General features: G+C 39.5%; 2 protein-coding genes across 6 annotated transcripts; one reads left to right on the forward strand and one right to left on the reverse strand.

Moving 5' to 3' along the window:
- Positions 1-71: 71 nt before the first annotated feature.
- Positions 72-17,013, reverse strand: dixdc1a (DIX domain containing 1a). 4 transcript variants are annotated; one of them, XM_041047332.1, is made up of 16 exons: positions 16,815-17,013; positions 9,853-9,994; positions 6,061-6,218; positions 5,807-5,952; positions 3,940-4,029; positions 3,638-3,691; positions 3,488-3,538; positions 3,116-3,220; positions 2,941-2,994; positions 2,756-2,848; positions 2,224-2,301; positions 1,721-1,882; positions 1,502-1,568; positions 1,201-1,309; positions 854-962; positions 72-654 (listed from the first exon to the last, which is right to left on the reverse strand). In XM_041047332.1, the coding sequence occupies exons 2-16, from the start codon at positions 9,873-9,875 to the stop codon at positions 571-573; spliced, it is 1,383 nt and encodes a 460-aa protein (XP_040903266.1). In that variant the 5' UTR covers positions 9,876-9,994; positions 16,815-17,013; the 3' UTR covers positions 72-570. The 4 variants fall into 4 exon arrangements, with proteins under 4 accessions (XP_040903266.1, XP_040903268.1, XP_040903264.1 ...); XM_041047334.1 differs by having other exon boundaries at positions 2,756-2,845; positions 9,853-10,075; XM_041047330.1 differs by having other exon boundaries at positions 9,853-10,075.
- Positions 16,488-19,685, forward strand: nkapd1 (NKAP domain containing 1). Of its 2 annotated transcripts, none has more exons than XM_041047335.1 (6): positions 16,488-16,710; positions 16,820-16,907; positions 17,541-17,629; positions 17,789-17,899; positions 18,020-18,073; positions 18,680-19,685. In XM_041047335.1, the coding sequence occupies exons 2-6, from the start codon at positions 16,824-16,826 to the stop codon at positions 19,134-19,136; spliced, it is 795 nt and encodes a 264-aa protein (XP_040903269.1). In that variant the 5' UTR covers positions 16,488-16,710; positions 16,820-16,823; the 3' UTR covers positions 19,137-19,685. The 2 variants fall into 2 exon arrangements, with proteins under 2 accessions (XP_040903269.1, XP_040903270.1); XM_041047336.1 differs by having other exon boundaries at positions 16,831-16,907.
- Positions 19,686-20,236: the final 551 nt, after the last annotated feature.

Genomic DNA, 20,236 nt, shown 5'->3' on the forward strand with positions numbered 1-20,236 from the left:
GTGTATAATGGCTAGGAGATGGTGTACAGTGTCATTACCTTACACTGGGGGAATAACTGACAGCAAAATGATCCATGGAATAATTCATATTTATTAAAACATCAGAATTGATGCAGAACAACATCACTATTTGGCAATCTGGAACGTGAAAAATGTCAGTCAGCACTTTTATTGAAAGGGTTGCATACTATGCACTGGTTACAGATTTTAGAGCACAGCTTATCATGTGTTATTTGTTCTAAATCACATTCGCTTTCTTTATAATTCAGAGCTTCAAGTAACATTACTGACCATGAACTGGTAGTCCCACATTAATTTATGAGCTGCAAACAAAGTCTAATTATTCCTTCACAAAAAAAGTGGTAGTCAAATGTCAAATTCAAGTCAAATTCTTCATATGAAACATTCACTTTTAAAACATGGTTTTATACTGAAATGGTGTTGGCGCCATTGGTCCCAGTTATTTGTATTATAATTATTCTTTCTTATGGCAACAAGTATTTTTTCAGTGAAATTCTGGTCCAGTGGGAACAACTGAGGTTTGTAATGGTGATCTCTGGTTTTTGGCCTCTACCTCCTTTCTCCATGGTCCTCCTCCACCCACGCTACAATCTTCCCCTCCCAGCCTGGTACGACTGCCCCGTCCTGGAATACCTGAACAGCCAACATTCAGCATTCAGAGACTCACATCTATAATGTACAATACAAAGGTCAGCATAGACACTGAAAATGACCACTCAGTGTTATAAAATTCTCTGGGATGGAAATCAGTCACCCTACAGTGTTTTGAAGGACTGCCCACTGAAGCTGATGGGAAAAGAAGTAGGGGCTTTAATTTTCCTCTCATGCTTACCTCCTCCTTCACTGTGCCAAACTCTGGGTCAAGGGCCTTGAAGTGGTATCTGAAACTGCCCTGTCTGTCTACAGCGGCCTTGAAGTCTCGCAGTGTCACCTCACCCAGCCTGTAAGTACACACCGTCAGTCATGATCTATGCACACATACACCCACAGAGGCAGTAAGCTTTTCTAGGATAAACATATAACCATCACAGCCACTGATGCATCTATATATAGATCTGGTCATGTGAGAATCCAGCTCTAATCCAAACAGCAATTTGCTTTAAAATCATGAGTGCTACAGCAAGGGAACAAACAATAATACTGTTATGTAAACCCAGCATAAAGTGTTTTTATTTTCACCTTTTTGGGATGTTAATCAGAAATGGAGTGAGCGAGCGATCAGTGAAGTAGAGCACTTTAGTGGAGACAGCGGTGTCCAATCCCGGGCTGCTGTGTGAGTGCGCCATTTCTGGAAATAATTGCAAAAACAGCAAACATTGTTTTTCACAACCAGTCTAAAATGGCTCTCGCCTCGCAGCCAATAATGCCCTCTCTGTACACTACAGTGTAACTGAACGGCACAATTTGATTTAACAGCCTGAGTTGAGATGTTGCAGAGGATGACAAATCCTACACAAAACAAAGATTTTGTTTGTCTCACTTGAGCTCGGCGGCCAGGAGTCTCGGTCTGTCGAGTTGGCTCTGCGTCCTGGTGATTTAAATTCCTCCTAGAGGAAGAACCAATTACTCATAGTAAACTGTCAGATGTCATTTGTTGTTGAGTTATCATTCTTCAGGTGACAGATGTGTTGCTATTGTAGAGATGTACTCTGAAATGGTGTGTGTGTATGTGTGGGTGGGTGAGTGAGAGAGTATGTACCCCTCTGTCCTGTCTGCGCTGGGTATCCAAAGAGTGTAATCGGTCCATGAGACTGGACACACCCTGTTCCAGAGTGTCCAGGGTGTGATGTTGGGGATCATGGCCAGAAAAACCGTCCCTCAAACTGCGCAGTGCCTCCCTCACCAGCTGCAGCTCTTCACCCTGTGGAAAAAAATGACAAGATATCCATTTTTTCACTCACTATTTCAAAATTATAATACTAAGATAAATTTAGGACTTATTTCAGCTTAGTGTGTCATAATTTTGACTTTATAAGCCAAAGTTTGGACTTTGAGTATCTCATCATTTTGACTCGTGATAAAAATCTCATAATTTTTATGATATGGTGACTACTATGATTTTTATCATGCATAACTTTTCATTTTTTTCTCTTTCTGGTGGAAACAAGCTTCCATGCAATAAGAGACCACAATCAACATATTAAACTACAAAATATGGTATTACCACAAAAAGGCTGAAATTAAAAAAAAAGGGGTACGTACCGGTGCGTTGTGTTGAAATGCTGGAGGAGATGTCGACGCCACTGAGTTACTGTAACCACCACTTTCACTCCTGAATGACTGTGAGGTAGAAAACATGATATGTAAATAAGGTGGGTGAGAGTCACTTCATTTCCTAACTTTTTTTTTTTTAACAAATTATTCTTTTCGAGCATGTAAAGTTGAGTATGTAAATACAGAATACCACCAGCTGTATACCAGACACAAAATAATGTACCCAAAATAATAAGGCTACTGTTCTTCAACCCCTTTGATTACAGTCATAACCCTGATCTCAGTCTGTCAAACAACTGCACTGCATGACAACATGTTTGCTGAGCTAAAGCGTTCTGTGCATTGGAAACTTTTGGTGAAAATGGTGTGGGGCTCGGCTGTTTGCGCTCGGGCATGTGTGAGGTGAAAAGTGGAGGAGAATCTTTTCTATTCTGTGTCTGAGTCCAGTAGAGGCCAAAACACAGCCGAGGTAGTGCTAGCAAGGCCAAAGTACTCCATTAAAAAAGGTGCAATTTCTTACCCGCACAAGGCTGATTTCATGTGCTTTATGCTGAGCTTCATCAAGCTTTTGTTGCTGTTGCTGCAGTATTCTGTCCTTCCTCCCGAGCTGCTGCTATCGTGACAAGAAAAATGGATGACATTAGTCTTTATATGCATGTATGTATCTCACGAATGCACTGAAGTGTAAATAATAAAGGAAGTTACCTCATATTCACTGAGTAATTTGTTCCGTTCACTCAGCTTTTGTTTGAGCTCTGCCTGCAAACAGATATATCAGCATGATATACGAGTGCTATATCGTTCTCACATAAACCTGGACCCATAGGCCAAGCAGGGCAAATATTTTATCATGTCAAACGGAAATCATCACTTGTCTCACATTTTCCCCTTCCAGCTGATCTTTGGCCATGTTGCACCTCAGTAGTTCCTGCTTTAGCTGCAGCACAGCATCCTCCTGCACTGCCAGGCGCTGCTGCAGAGCATCCTAATGAGCACGAGAGGGAGATCAAAGAAACGTCCAGAGAAGACCTGAATACAGATCCACTGCATCCGCCTGCATTATTGACAGCATACACCCACCTCTAAACTTTATTATATTTATAAAGAAATGAAAAATAAAAGCTGTGCATGATAGAAACTGCAGAATCATCCACTTGGGAGGGCACACTGGAAAGTGTGGGAAAGATTGAATTATATCCTTTAATCCATTTTAATTCACACACAATGGACAAAATTAGAGCAAGAGGTTTACCTTGATGGCCTGAATGTGGCGTGCCTCTTGTTTGTGTCTCAGGAGTTCCCTCTAAAAGCCACACAAATGAACAGAGACATTAGCGAAAGGGACACTTTGCTTGCAGGGGAGCTCTTCTATATTAAACCTAATTACATTTACTTACTGTACCTTGAGATCAAGGGCTTCCTCCATGCTTTGGTCCAGACGACTGCGGATTAGAACCTTCAAAGGGAGAGGGTATGAGCAGCGTAATTAGAGAATGGAAAAATGTCAGGATGTATGAGGAGGCAATGGGCCGGCATGACAGCAGGCCAGCAGATCAGAGAGATTCATTCGTGCTCTACGGAAGCCACTCTCGAGAGAAGTGATGGCTGCAAACCTCATCGCAACAGAAGGGCTGACACTGACACTTCTCACAGAGTGGTGAGCAAGTGTTGTTTTCTCGAGTTAGCAGAGAGAGGGCACTGTACCAGCTGCTGTTCGGCGTTCGCCCGGTTATCTCCGAAGCTCACAGATCCATCCTGGTCCTCTTCAGGGAGGGAGCCATGGAGCAGCAAAGCCTGCGGACAAAAAGAGACACACAGACACACACATATACAGACACAGAGTGAGGGCCTGCAAGTAGTCTTAATTAAATATATACAGCAGACAAGCCTGATATATTTCTGTATTTGTATTTGTAAATACAGCAGTTCTGTAGTTTTGTACTTTCGAGTTTTCCATTTCAGCTAATCAAGCCTGTGAATTCAGTGAAGGGAGTCAAATTGAAATCAAATTGAAAAGCTTGCAGAAGAATACACAGACTTCACCCACACCAACCCACAGACACACATTTACACACACACACACACATTTACACACACACACACACAGACACACACACACACACACACACACACACACACACAAAAACCATAAAACTCTCCTGATAATCGATCTGAGTTACCACAATTATCAGATAGGCAATCTATCCAAGTCTGTTAAATTAATAATGACCATTTGTGAGTAACTACTGATAATTTATTAGTGTGCTTATTTGCTCATTTGTGTAATCAGTTAATATTCTTCATATTATCTTAGCATAGCATCATCTTCTGTATTGTATTGCATTTGAGTTTGATTTCAATCACCTGGCATTACGCGTCATGTTCATATAAATCCTACAGGGTCACTGGGCAATAGAGGAAAGTCTAAAATATCTGAAGCTGTTTTGTTTTACTCCATTGATCTGAGTTAATGAACAAGATGTGGGGGAAGCTCGAAAGGACTGGAACCGGGCTACAAAGCCAGAATGAAATATATAAAAAACGACAAACTTGTATTTAACTAATTTGGATCCCAGAGAGAGAAAAAGAGGGAAAAGACTGTCCATCTTAGCAAATAGATTGAACTCAGTTTGGGCATGACAGTGTTATGTGTGTAGTTGGCAGGAAAGGCTATTTCTGTAAAAGTCACCTCACACATCTATTTTTAAGTACCGCACAGTGTGCTGACTGTAGTGTGTTGACTTTTAAGTACTGTACAGTGTGTAGGCTTGTTCCAAATACTGTACCCTTGCATATCATACACAGGTTGAGGATACTGAACAGTCATGTAATAAAGATCTTGCCCATTTATCCAGATCAATAAATTGGCAAAGAAGATGGGAAAACATCACATTGTCTTCACACGTTTGGAATCATTTTAGGTTTGTGCACTAAGTTTAACCAAATGAAAATGTTCCTGATGAAGACTGATTAATTCTAATCTTTATCATTTCAAACACTTTGCCCCCATATGATGTGGGATTACCAGCCTGGTACATATTTGTGGGATGTGCTGATGCATTCCTTTTATTTGTTCTGTACTGATCTTCGCATATTTTCTGCTTTACTCTCATCTGCAAGTGAATTATTATTATTATTTTAATTTGGAGAAATTAAAAATAGAGTGATATTAAAGGAGACAAATAGACATCAGGTGAGTTTATCTGAGTGCCTTACAGTAGCACCTTCATTTATCTGAAATCGATGACTCAAGTTTGGCAAAAATGCAACTGGAGGAATGTCAAATGTCCTTTCTTTGCCAGATATTCAATCTAGAAATAGAGTGTAGACAGATGTCAGGTGTTAGTGACAAATCTTGCTTGCCTGATAATCAGAGCGAGCGAGTTTCTATTTTTTTTAATTAATATTTTAATTAATTCATCTTTCACATTGTTACTAAAAATTTCACTCTATGATAAAGTTGAGCTGCTGCCTTCCTCTGATGCATCTGTTGTGTTTGTGCATGCCGTCATTGTGTTCATAACAGCGGGGCAGTTTGTTTTTTTTAACTATGTCATCACCAGGAACTTACCTGTAGGCGGAATACCATCCTCCTGGCCTCCTGCATCTCTTTCTCCAGCTGTTCCTGGTGGGCGTCCAGCTGCTCCTCCCAGGACTTCTCTTCCCCCTGCCCATTGAGCCCAAGGGAGGGACACAATCCACAGAGAGACACCTCCTCTGAAAGGAAGAGCATAACAGGGGAGATGGGGCAGGGGAGCTTTTTTTTGGATTTGGATTCACTGCATCATATTTTGCTATACAAGAGCTGATGTGCAGCCAACCAACCTGTGACAGATTTCTTCTCTGTCAGCTCAGATTTGTCATCTCGAGGTTCCCCCTGGTCCTCAGACTGATCATGGACTGTTTCTTCTTTAGCGGTGTCAGTGGACTGGGTGATAACATACTCCTCTTTGGGGGAGTGAGCAGGGCTGGCTGAGCTGAGACTGAAACAGATGGTGGGCACAGGCAGGAGTGAGTGTTTTTGCATCTCCTGCCAAATGAACGGCAATAAATAAACCTAGTTGCATAAAATGAAGATATACACTTTAATAACTCCCCAAGGAGCACAGAAATTTGAATTAATCCCATCTGGGCTAAATATTTTTAAACCATATCTGTTTTTAAACATGTAATGCCTGTAGGAATACAGCTTACCCCAAATTATTTAACAAATAATAAAATAAATGAAAAGGCATCACAGAACAGGACTGAAACCTGTTCAGAAAATACACAGTGAGAGCAGGAATGCATGCAACTCTGTCATTTTTCCCACAGGAAATTCTTTACATACTTTGCTCCCCCTTTGGCCATAATTTCAAAACATAATGCTTGTACGGTTTCTGAGTGGCTGGCTTTCTTGCAGCTTGTATGAATATATGTTTTGTGTTTTCTGAGAGCTTCGCTTAGTGGCCGGAGGTTCAGCCCGGCTGTCATCTTCACTCTGCTGTGTTTGTAGTAATAGGATACAGCTACTGTGACCTGTGACCTATGGCATTATGCATGGTCCTTTAACAGGGGATTCTGTCTTTTTCCCTCTGTCTGCGTGGGAAAACAAGCCTGCGTCTGTGGAAACAGATCTGAACTCTGTGCTAGCAAGGGGATAGAAAAGCACCACAATTCATCACCCTGCTCCTGAGGCTAAAAGCTAAGAAGGAAAAAAATAACTGTGGACTTAACCCTGGGATAGAGCTGTGTTTAGAAACCAATGAATATCCAGAGGGATTGCATTTGTGCGGTTAAACAGGTTCTTCCTATACATACACAACAAGATTTGGATTGCAGCCGATGAGATTTTCTGCTTATCTAATAGCATTACTCAACACGAGCTAATATCACAACAGACAGTAAACAGTAACACTTGTATTATCTGTCACTTTTACGGTCTACTACTGTGGAGCTGAGAGGCTCTTACTTAAAGCAACAAAGCCAACATACTGATGCTAAGCAGGTAGGCTATAGTGTTTACATTGTGTTTGTGATATCATAAACCAGGACACCTCTGAAATACGTCTTCTGTTTCATGTATCATACATGAAACAGTTAACTGGTTACAACTAGACTCTAGGGGACATTTTCATTGGTTGCTCTTTGTTTTCAGATGCTTTTGCTTTAATTATCCTTTAAATTTAAAACTGCTTTCAGTTCCATTTAGATCCATACTCAGCACCCTTTCTTTATTGCCATTAGTTTCTAAAGAAACTGGAGGACGTACTTTTCAATTTAAAGCTCCATCAGGCTGGAATAATTTGCTGAACTCACTCAGATCTTTTCCCACCTTTCATGGCTTCAAGACTTCTTTTCTTTGATTACTTCAACTGTAGCTATAGGTAGAGTCAGTGCTTTGACAGAACGTTACTGTGTTTGGCAGTGAGAATTTATTTTATCCCGTATTAGTTTTGTGCAGATGACTCTTGTAACAGAGATCTAGTGCGTGTGGTTTGGGATTGTAGGAGGGCCCTTGTGTGCGTGTTTTTGAGGATGTTTTTATGCTCAAATTTTTTTTTTTATAATTATTTTGTGTTGCCCGTACTATTTTATTGTTTTACTGTGTATGTGTATCATTACTGTTATTTATGTATTTGTTATCATTATTTATTTTGTGACCCCCTTGAAAATGAGATGATACATCTCAAGAGGTTTATCCTCAAATTAAATTTGAAATAAATAAACACGAAGTACAACTGATGCTGAATGTATTGCAGGCATTCAATCATAAACAAATGACAAATTTTGATCTGATAATAGCGCTAGATGATAGTCAATTATTCAATAGTTGCCGATGCATCTAACAAAAAACACAAATTCAACCTCATGGTGGTGCTAGAGGAAAAGTCAGGGGATTACCAAAAGTAATTAGGACTGATCATCTGGGCACCATGGATATGTGCACCAAATTTCATGGTAATTTATCCAAAATTATCAATGGTAAATTAACAAGGTGATTAGGTCTACAATCACCAGACAGAGAAGCTTCTGGTGGTTCAGATGCTGCCGTGATTAAGTGTTTTTCACAAGGTGATCAAAGAGCCTGCCTCCTACTAATCTTGTCACTGCAGATGATGACATTATCAAGATACTCTATATCATTGTCTCTGTCTCAAGGTGCAGTTCAATGAACTCTAACAAATTTATTTTAGATACCCGCTGCTTATCTATTGCACCAAAAAGCCACATACATACAGATAGATTTGGAACATATGGGCTAAGCCAAAGATTAAGCACTGGGATTTGCAAGAGATGAGCTTCAGTGCAACAGATTATTTGATCAGCAGTGGTGGAAAGTTACTAAATATATTTACTCCAGTACTGTGCTTAGTGGTATTTTGTGGTACTTTACTTGAGTATTTCTATTATATGCTAATTCACAATATTTCAGAGGTAAATATTGTACTTTTCATTAAGATTTTACATCAATAAACATACAATAGTCTCTTACAAAGCAGTAGTGCCTAGTTGGGACGTTTCAGATGTTTGGGTGCTGTTTGGTAGTCTGAAATAACTGTTTGCAATCCAAAGAGGTAAAATGTCCATAAAAAAGTCCTGAAAAGATTTGTGTTGCATAACTTTTTAGCTTTCCTACCCCATTAATCATCTTACAGCCCTTGAGATGTATGTTGTGACCCTTTGGATGGGGCCTGACCCCCAGTTTGGGAACCACTGGACTGACCGGACTCATACTGGTATATTAAATAATTAAATCCAGTTTCACCTCAACCAGATACAACAGTAAAATTTACTGCATATGCATTGATGTACCAGTGTTCATAATCTAATAATGTTACTGATAAAAATAAAGCAGTCAGAGGGGAAGTTTTTTTTTTTAAAGCATGAGTAATTTTACTTTTAATACTTTAAGCACACTTTGCTTTTACTATTTCTTGTACTTTTACTTTGGTAAATGCAGGACTTTGTACGTATTTTTACATTGTTGTATTGATAAATTTATTTACATATCTGGGTACTTCTTCCACTACTGCTGAGCAGCATAAAAAGTTTATACATTAACAGTTTAACCTAGAAATTCTAGAAATTCATTTTAAAGGACAAGTTCAATATATTGCGGCTTATCTGGTAAATACCAGATCTTGGCTTTTTAAAGATGGTGTGTTCACAGGCCAGCCTTATTTTACTGTAGAAAACAAACATATTGTATTTGTTATTCTAATATAACTTAAATTTTTAAAATATTCATCAAAATCATGAAATGAAAGAGCCGGTAATGGAAGTTAGACTGTGGTTGCTAGGCAATAGCAGCTCAGCTCAGCTCAGCTCAGCTCATACAGACACATACAGGGACACACCCACACCTACTGCACTGTAAACACTGTGAACAATAACCTGCACAGTTTGGGTATTAAAGTCAGTTGCTATGGTGAAATACATTTCTGAGACACACAGACGCTGATCAAGATGATTTAGATGATGTATAGTCTCTTGAATTTAGGCCTCATGTATTGTACATATCCCTCCCACTGATGCACTCGTGCATCATGGACAAAAACAGCAGCCTGTTTTGACACAATATTAAAATAATAAATAAAAAATAAAAAATAAAAAATAAAAAAAAACAGCGCTTACCATTTCATCTGTTTAGCTCCCATGCTGGTGATTACAGGCTTAACCTCCCATACAGTCGGAGCGCCGCATCTGGGTGATGCCCTGCTTCTCAGTTAGGACCATAGCCCAAACACAGCCAGGGGCAGCAGGGAGGGGAACAGCCCTGAAAGCAGCAACCAGAGGAGTCTCCACGTCGCACAATCAGATATAACAGCACGTTCAAATCCTCTGCAGCAGCATATTCCTAAAACATAAAGCTCCAGATCCTAATCAAAAGCCCTGAACCCCTACCCTAAATCATACCAACGCTCAGTCCTAGCTGAGAGACAGAATGAGAGAGAGAGAAACAGAAGGAGAAAGGACTGGGGCTCAGCAACACCAGCGACTGAAGTCTGCCTGGTTTCTCATTGCACTCGCCTTGTGGTTGAGCTCAACAGCTCCCATTCACGAACACAATGTTTTTTGTTTCTTGCGGACAAGAACTGATGCAGCTCTTGTGCATCTTATTCACGATTTTTTTCTCTGCCGGTCTTTCTGCATTTATTGCCTCTGCCCTCCCTCCCTGCCTCCTTCCCTCTTTCTCTTCTGCTCGGTCGCACTGGCTTTGTATCAGTCCTTCCTTCTTTCAGGGAGCGAGGATGTCAGACATGGCTCTGTCTGGGTGTGTTTACCCTCCCCCCTCTCCCTCATTCCTCCTCCCTCCTTTCCCCACTGCTCTCTCCTTTCACAAGGAGGAGGAGGGAGATTTTCTCCTTCTCTCTCCTTTCCCTTTGCTTTTTTTCTGCACTGTATGTCACTGCAGCTAAATTGAGAACCAACATATGGATGGAGAAAGAGACATGAAAATCTATGTGTTGAAGATTTTGGTACGCTGACAAAATCACAGGCTTGTACAACAACAACAACAACCACACAAGCTGAAATAAGAAGTTAATGATATATATACACAGTCAGAGGAAGTATGGCGATACAAGGAAATAAACAAACAGAAAATGGTATTTATAGAATGCACACATCAGTCTACAATTACGGCTCTTTTCATAGTGTTCATGGCTGTGTGCTGTGTGTAGTGAACAGCATTTTTACTGCAATTGTGACAAAAAGCCTTAAAAAAACACAAGCTATAGATACAGAAAGTGCACTAAAACAGCAAAGCCACCAGATTAACCCAAAATGTAAAAGTGTCAGCTTTATAATTTGTGCAGCAGGCAGCAGAAACAAAAGGTTTTCAATGACATGTGTTAGGTACTCTTTTGAAAGGCGTTCTGACTGAGCACACTGTCATTAAGCTGTTAGAGATGTTGGTGGTGTCATCAGCAAGAATGTGAAACAGGTCTCTACGTGGCAGCTCGCAGTCCTGGCCAGAACAAAATGATAGTGTCTTAAATTCTGTATGAGCACCATCAGCACATGCTCCACTGAGCAACTCTGCTGTATAGTGTTAATCCAGAGCCATGAAAATGCAGGCTATTATTTTGGAAAATATCTGGTTGGAATTTGCGAAACTGCCAACTGAAACACACAGGAAATTCTAGCAATGCTTTTTCTGCAAAAAACAAAAAGTATAAATCCAAGCGAGTGAATAAAAGCGACTCCTGCATCCAACGACAGAATTTAATGGCGCTGGGCAAGGATGGCAAATTCAGTAACGTCTTGAAAACCTTTTCCCAAAACAGCCTTCATAAAGTTGTTTCTTCATGCACTCATTTCTATTCTTTTCAGCATTACTTTGAATGTTTTTGCTCCAGTATTAAAAAGACAAGGACAAATTCAGCTACAGAACAGGCAGACGATAAAGATTTGGCAGACCAAGAGGTGACAGAGGGAATTGGGGGAAACAGGGTGTTTCTTTAACAGACAATATTCAATTCATGCATGGATGATATATAAAGAGTGACTTTGCTGTTTGTTCAAAGTGTGGTGGGAAAGTCACTCCACCACTGGGGAGCCGGGAGGTGAGAAGAAAGCCGGTTTGCCACAGGGACAGCCTGCAGTCGGCCAATTTGTAAATCAAATGAGTTGCTAAAATAGAACAGATTGTTTGCATGGTCACCATGGATTCTGATTCTAAATTATTATTGTGCCTGCTATAATACAAGAGGTACCCGTCTTTCTTATTTCACTGACCTTCAAACAGATATGCATGAAGCACCACATACTGATAAGATTTTGTCCCTGGGAATCTCTTCCCATTTTTGTTGTCAAATACAATTTTGAAAAGGAAATCTGTGGCTGTTTAAATGTATTGTTAGGGTGATAGCAGTGGAGAGAGTGAAAGATAATTTAAAGTCAGTCTCTGTCATTATAAATCTGCTATTCCCCAAAATATTTGTGCATTAAATAACTGTCATTCTGAAATAAACTATTTCATTCTGAAATACCTCATACCTCGGCCAAGGCTGTACACGTTCCTAGATTTGTTATCTTCATAACAGAAAATGATTGCAAATCTTCATATAAATAAGAATTTAGGCTTGTTGCCAAATGTTTACCACCATTTTCAGCTGTTTACCACCCAAAGCATCAAAAGTTGTAGACTATAAAAAGGCTTTGCTTTAGTGAAGTCTGAACCAATAATCTACTTGAGAAAAAATAACTAAAAAAGAAGAGACATTTTCTACTTTTTCATCAGTCAGTCATAACTTGTGTCAAAAATTGCCCACAGTGATTGTACTTGAACTTGACAGGCCTAAGCATCCTGAAAAAAATGAAGCATGGATAAAGAGAAACAAACAAAATCTAACACAGTGTAGCTTGTCAGTTATATATATAAAAAAAAACTGCCTGTTTTTGTTAGGTGGTATTAAGGCCAAAGACAGACAGATGTAACACACAATTCTGCTTCAAGACTTAACTGTACCTATTTAAAACACTCAGTTCCCTCTTTACATACAAAAGAGGGAATGGAGTGTTTTAGAATTAGGTCACATATACAGTACATACAAGAAACTAGATGAAACTGTGATTCCCACAGGGTAGTTTGGAGCACACAGTCATCCTCTCACTCAGTGGTAATATGGAACAGCTTCATACATGTACTGTGTCCAAGTAGACTACTTATTAAAACCACTAATTAGGCTACCGCTTAAGTGACCACCACTTAGTCCTCATCTTATTGTGCCTTTATTCTAAATAGGCTGGAGCCTAATTAGTTTTACAAAGCGAGCCATCTTTTAATATTTTGAATGTCTGTGGACAGAATACCATAAGTGTTTTACACTGTTTATACAGTTAGCCTTCTATTACATTTTGTGTACCACTCTGAAGACTATGCATTACTGGAAATGGGTTGCATGGAGGGATGTAGCTTATCTGTATGTGGGTCAGATATACAGTAAGTCAAGTCAGGTCAAGCCTAGCTAAGCACAAAGTACAAACACTGGAAGTAGGAAGAAATTATGTTATGCTTTTTGTGAACTGATGCTGGCATTTTTATTTAATTGTATTTATCTTTTATTTTTAGGGGGAAACAGATAGCCTGAGATCTGACCTTTTTTGTTGTATCTAGTATGGAAATATTTCCCTCTGAAATGTTCTCGGCATAATAAAAGCTAACTTCACAGTCTCCAGATCTCAACCCAAATGAACACCTATGGGACAAAATATGTTTTGGTCGAATGCTGATCAAACCCCCAGCAGAGCTCAGAAATTTGGAGAATTTATGACAAGGAAGCAACGAAGCTGTCTGGAAGGCTCAAGGTGGAACAACACCTTATAAGACACTAATATGCTGGTTTTTCCACTTATTTGTCACCAATCTGTTTGTTCCAATTCATTTTCCAGTTTAAACCTGCTGCCGAGCCAACGAAGCTACAGGAAAATTAACTGGTACAGGAAACGGGTCCTCCACCTTTTGGAAACACATGAGACTAGAGTTATACACTGAGGTTTACAATAAATCACAATTCAATTCCACTTATTTATTTCCATTTTTATTTTTGTCAATCACTGGCACAAACATGTCACTAATAAAGCTTTTGACTTCTGTTCAATTTCCTGCCAACTACCAGTAAAAACAAGGAACATGATTTCATGGCTTGCATGTGGACGTTGCTTCAGTGTTCATCAGTTGAAGCAAACATGCTTTACTTTTGATTGTCTGCCAAAACTAAATGAAAGTGATAGCCAATAACTACCAGTAATAAAAAAATTCAAATAAATAAATATAAAAATAAAATAAATTCCACGACCCACCTTGTTTCGGTCAGTATCACAACAAATATACATACATATACAACAACAAATTTAAAACAATAACAATTAAAGTGCTAAACAATGTGTTTTGAGGTAAAATCCAACCACAACCAATTATACTGAATACAGAAAAGACAATGTACAAAGGCTGTGACAACATTCTCCACAATGGATAATCAGTCCTGAGTGACTGCTGTGTATCCTCCACCTCCACTTCTTTGCGGTCCTTTGCTTCATCCTCTGTCCTCTGTGTCATCCAATTTCATAAATCCAACTGCACGAGCAGAAAAAGAAAAATTATTAGAAATATGCAAAGGAAATCTGCAGTCATACTGTACTGCTCTCACCACGCGTACCCTTACGCAAAAATACGGTGACTACATAAATACACAAATACATTAAACAACAGGACATTACGCAAAATGTAATGCGGCTAGCAAACAAACTCCACTAAACAATACTAACAGCACAACACAACACAATAAACATACCACTTTGAAAACTACACGCACACAATACTTACAAACTGTACGTTCCCTGGCTGAAACGTGTGCAACCACATTAAACTTTACGAACCCATCTCTGTGTTACTGACCAAACTTATTGACTGAAGAAACGGAACGGAGCGGCCAAGATGCGAATTGTAACATTAACAGAAAGAGCGCTCACTCTGTCGCCGTTTCCAAAAACTAAGAAAAGTACAGAACACCCACTCTGATACAATTTCCACGAACCAAAGGAAAATACACATTTTACATTTTTATACTTTTTAACACTTTTAACTTATGAACTTTAAATATTACTTTTGACCTTTAAAGACAGCACACGTACACCAAGTCCCCATATTTGTAAGCAAAAATATGTTGCCTGTGCATCCACTACCAATACTGGATTAATACATCTATCACCACCTGCCTATAGCTTTGTGGCTCGCTAGCATGTAAAAAGCAATCCCCGCCGTGAGGGAGCCGCTAGACATAAGTTCTTTTCGCTAGCTTAGCGAATTTAGCTTAGACTAGCTACCAGCCTAGCTCTGGTTAGTGAGCAGTGACTTAGCGACTTAACAATGCTTGTTCACGTTAATCCTTCAGCTAACGTGAATATTTTTAGGCACAGTCGTTTTCAAAAGTAATTCCAATTCCATTTAAACTATGGCCAATGTTTAGCTAACATTAGCTGATACGATGACATGCAATGCCAATTGTAGCCACAGCAGTTTTAGGTAGTTTAAAACAACAAAGCCAGAACAGCTTACACTATAAATACATAAATGAACATAAAATGAAGAAACATGACCAACTTACTTTCAACTTAGTGGAAAACGGTGATTCTTGATGTACGCTGAACAGAGCCTAGCGGCCACTTGCTTCCACAGAGATGAAACCAGAGGCGGAGAGACGCTTGATGAAATTTAAAGAATCGCGCCAAAAGCTTGGCGTGTTGCCTCGGCCAATCAGGGTGCCGTTTACTGGTTGGCTTATGACGACGTGCTGCCTCAGCCAATCAGAGTGGCGTTAACTGGTTGAACTCATAAAAGTTATAAAATCAAGGCTCCTATGTACCATGAAATTATTTTCTGAAGCTTAATTTCCAACAAGTTGCATTTCCATATAAATATATGAATAAAAACGTAAACAATAAACAAATAATTACTAACAAATAATGTTTAATCACATATAATCTATAATCGTATTCATTAATCATGTTGATAACAACAATGTTGATATTTGTCATTTAAAAAAATTACATTCATTAATAATGTCAATTTCCTGCACCTGTCTTAGACCGTCCACGTGACGTCCAAAAAAGTTACCTAGTCCAACGTTCAAATGTTGAACTGTATATTGACGTCCAAGTGGGGTCGTGGTTAGACGTCCAAATATCGGACCTAGTTTGCACGTCGTGAAAATGTCCAGAACTGGTCATGGACCGACGGACGCAATATAGACACGATCTGCACGTCCATCAGACGTCTAATGTTTAGTTGGTAGTCTTAGCCCTGGAGTTTTCATTCTTGCGTGTTTTGTCTTTTTGCACCAGTCACTCCTTTATTGTTTTCGTTTGTTGGTGCAACAAACTATGAGCCGGGATGTGCTGCAGGCAGGAGTGTTGACTCTCAATGGGACCACCGGCACTAGCCCTTGTTTATATCGCACTACTGTGAGACATTTGGTGAAGCGTTGATATAAAACGCTGACAATTGGCCGTAGATTTCAGTAGTACTGTAAAAATGGCTAATTTATTTGTTACATTCAAGCTTTAAAACAACTATCAATCATTTCAACGATTCGCAATTTTAAAATAACAACGCTCCATATTGATGATATTGCCGCTAAAAAGTTGTCGTGTTGAATGCTTACAAACTGGTCCAAGCTTGGACCAATCACAGCTCCGATTTTTCCTACGTTCAGTGACGCAACGCGCGTCAACGTTACGTATGTTCAAAATGCGGAAGTACCGGTAGAGGCTATGAGCTGTGTTGGTCCTCTTGAATGTTACTCGTTTTAGCAAGGCACAGTGTGTACACCTTTACGAAAGGATGATTAAAGTGTAGTAGTAGTGGTGCTGCTATGCTGTTTGGAGACGCTGCAGGGTGTAGATTTTAAACAGGTTCATTCTTATTGCTTGAATTTTATTCTTGTATCTAAATATTCAGCAGTGTTGGCTAGCGAACTAGGCTAACAGGTGAGTGTTGGTTTGACAGATATAATTTAGAAGATAAGCCATTATTTCTGGATTATTTTTACTTGAATTAAATAAACGATCGGTTTTGTCTGTCCGTTACTTACACGAGTCTCATGCCAGGTGTCACCATGTCAAAGCAGCCGCTGGGGAAGACCTTGCTGAGGAATGTAATCCGCCACACAGATGCCCACAACAAGGTGGGTTCGAGTTCACGTGTTTGTGTGACACACTCAGTTGTCAGTCTATGTTGTCAGAGTCTAATGCAACAGCTTAGCAATGAAGCCTGCCTTCATGAAAGTAATGAAGTTGTCTCAGAGAGGCGTTGATTCAGCTGTATGGTCATTTTGAGGAAGTGGCTTGTGGCTTTGCATAAGTATCAAAATAGCTACCAATTATCTGTCGAAGGAACCCTCTCAGCTCTAATAACTTGAACATGTCAGATAAGTAAGTGACTGTTCACAAACATGCTCATATTATGGCCAGGATGGTCTTATTTCTCCCGTGATATGGTTTTGATGATGCGTCATCCTATAAATAAGTGATGAACTGCACACGGATTAAGGTTTTCTCTGATAAACTGTTTCCAGTCTTGGTAACAAATATCACTGAACTAAGCTATAAATGTCAGTCAGTGATACTGACACTTGGCAGCCATGAACATGTACACAAACTGATTTGCATGTGTATTTTTCTTTATCCACAAGTGTTGAGAAATGTACACAACCTCTGTAAATATTTGAATCCTTTATACTTTCCTGAATTCAAATAAAGCAGTTAGTGTGTTTTCCTGGTTAGTTTTTGATGTACTTACTGTTGTCAACCCACTGCAGATCCAGGAAGAGATGGAGATGTGGAAAATGCGAGACTGGGAGGTCCAAATGTCCCACCACAAACATTTATCAGATACGGAGTGTGTGAGGTAGGAACAGTGAATGTCTTAGTTTAATTTAAGCCACCTGCACACAAGAGACACCAAAGCTCATTTGGTAGTATATTTCATAATGTAGTTCTCACTTTAGAGAACTGTTACTGTATATTGGCTTATTGATTTATTTTATTAACTGGGATTGCATTGCAGGGGGCGTATGCACTGCGATCGAAGCAGAGAGCGAGTCACTGAACATGACGACAGAGAGGCTCGATACTGGACTCGCAAATTGTATGAATTTGAGGACAAAGATCCTGACAGGTAAAGCATCTGGTCTGAAAAAAAGTGTTTTCTCACTACTGGAATATGACCAACATTTGAAAGTAAAAAACAGACTAGACTGACAAATTTACATTTTCATTTTATATGTTCACACCACAGGTGGGGACACAGTGGCTTTAAGGAGCTTTATCCTGAGGAGTTTGAAAGTGATGGGTAAGCAAAAATGCAGCACTGCACTAGTAAAGCAAAAGATTATAACTGGGCTACATATGCAACTCAGATTTTAAAGGGGCCCTCCAGCGATTTAGCACAATACTTTCATAAAATTGGGGGTCACACAAGAGCAATATTAAATATAGAAAAAAAGAATTGTCAAAATTGATGCCGCAGAGGTTGAGATATCCTGACATTTGGTCTCTAGAGTGGGTCAAGCTAAAAAATCTGGATCCTACACTTCCCTTAATGCATCTTGATAGCATCTTTTATTATGTTCTGTTCACATCATATCAGCATTATCATGGTTCACAGGTTGCTGACTTGTAAATAATGTTCACATGTGAACAAAAAAAACAAATATGAGCCCCTTATATCAGCCAGCGACCATAGTCAGAGTAATTAAACCCAAATTTTATGTATATGGTATAAAACTGAGATGATGCTGAATGCTTGCAGACATTAGACAGAGCCCCACTTGATATTATACAGGTTTTCACAGGCTGAATAGTACTGGATTGCCCCTTTAAGTCAGAATTCATACCTTAAATCCTACCACTGCTCTGGCCAGACTATTTATTTTGTTCATTTGTTTTTTTTCTTAAGTGAAAAAAACCCTTCTACAAAGAAGATTGGGCGCCACAAAATAAAAAAATCAAAGTCTGACACAGAAGCAAGCTTATCAAAACACTCCAAAAAATCTTCTCGAAAGAAGAAAAAGAAAAAGAAGAAGAAAGACGAGGAAGAAAAGCGAAGAAAGGCGAAGTCCAGCAGTGATGACAGCACTGATGGCAGCAGCACTACCAAAGACAAGCAGAGGAGAAAAAGGACTAAAAGTCGTCATAAAAATAAGAAAAGTGCAAAAACCAGAGGGAGAGGTGATGACAGCGGCTCAGGGAACAGTGATGATGAAGGAGAAGGGGACAGACGGACTCACAGTCGCAAAAAGCGAAAACAGGACTCCCACAAAGACTCAGACTCAGGGCCAAACTCAAAAAAGAAGAGGAGGAAAAACTGGAAAGCAGCAGCTGAGCAGAGCTCAGATGATAGTTCAGCTGACTGACATGCACGGACATGGATAGACTCACAGCTCAGGTAACGACCAGGAAAACTGCTGCAGGTTCCTTAGTTCTCCTTAACTGCACAGAAGGCTTTTCTCTGCAGGGCTGTTCTGTATTGTACTTTGTTATACATCAACAAACCTGTGCTGTCGGCCCTCTCGGTGGGCGTTCTGTGCAGCAATATGTCATCACCTCTGCAGTGGCTTGAAGCACATTGTACAGCAGTGCAGGCAGCGTGAAGAGAGGTGGTGGGGTATCCACCACCTGCCTCATGAAGTATTCTGTCGGCTGCGGGCTCATTGATTGATCACTGACTCTTGCCTCAGACTGTCAGTCTCGCATGGAGACCCTCTGTCCCGAAATGACCACCATTTTGTTTTTTGTTTTTTTAAATTTAGTTTAAGGAATAAAAAAAAAAGTCAAAATATGCAATTTTTCTCAACAGTTATGATATAATGTGCATTTTATCCAGGTTTTTCAATTTTGTACATTTTAATATTTGTATGCAGGAAACTGTCATGAGTGAAAAATAAAAAATCTGTTTTGCTGTTTTCTAAAATTATTTTTGTTATTTAAAAATAGTGGAATATATATCTGTTTTAAAAGGATAACACTGATGATAATCAGTGTTTTTGTCATTGAGAACAGATCTAATGAAATGGCTACAACGAACAATGAAGTTATCTGACCAGTTTGTCTAGTCAAAGCCTCATATAACTTAGGCACTGCATAAAAACTAGTGGGGGTAAAGGGGGTAGGGAGAGGTAGGGCAAGGTACTGCAGTTTTTCTTTTGGCTGAAGGTAGAGCTGTCTGACTTTTCTGGGAGATCTGAGCAGTGTTTTTCTTTCTTTTTTTTTTTTTTTAGTATTATTTCAGCCTACCTTGGCCATACAGTTAATACATCAAAAAAACAACTTCCACTTACACTGTGGCTCATAAAGGTGCAGTTTGCCACATACAGAGGACAGCAGTTCACGAGAAAACAATAATAACCTTGAGGAGGGACTTTTCTTTTTTTTTTAGAAAGTTGAGTATACCGATATTTTTTACAACATTAATTATTCCTCTGTGCTAAAGACCGCTCTTGTTGTTCTAAAAACA

This window comes from Toxotes jaculatrix, chromosome 9 (assembly GCF_017976425.1).
Source record: "Toxotes jaculatrix isolate fToxJac2 chromosome 9, fToxJac2.pri, whole genome shotgun sequence".
NCBI lineage: Eukaryota > Metazoa > Chordata > Actinopteri > Toxotidae > Toxotes > Toxotes jaculatrix.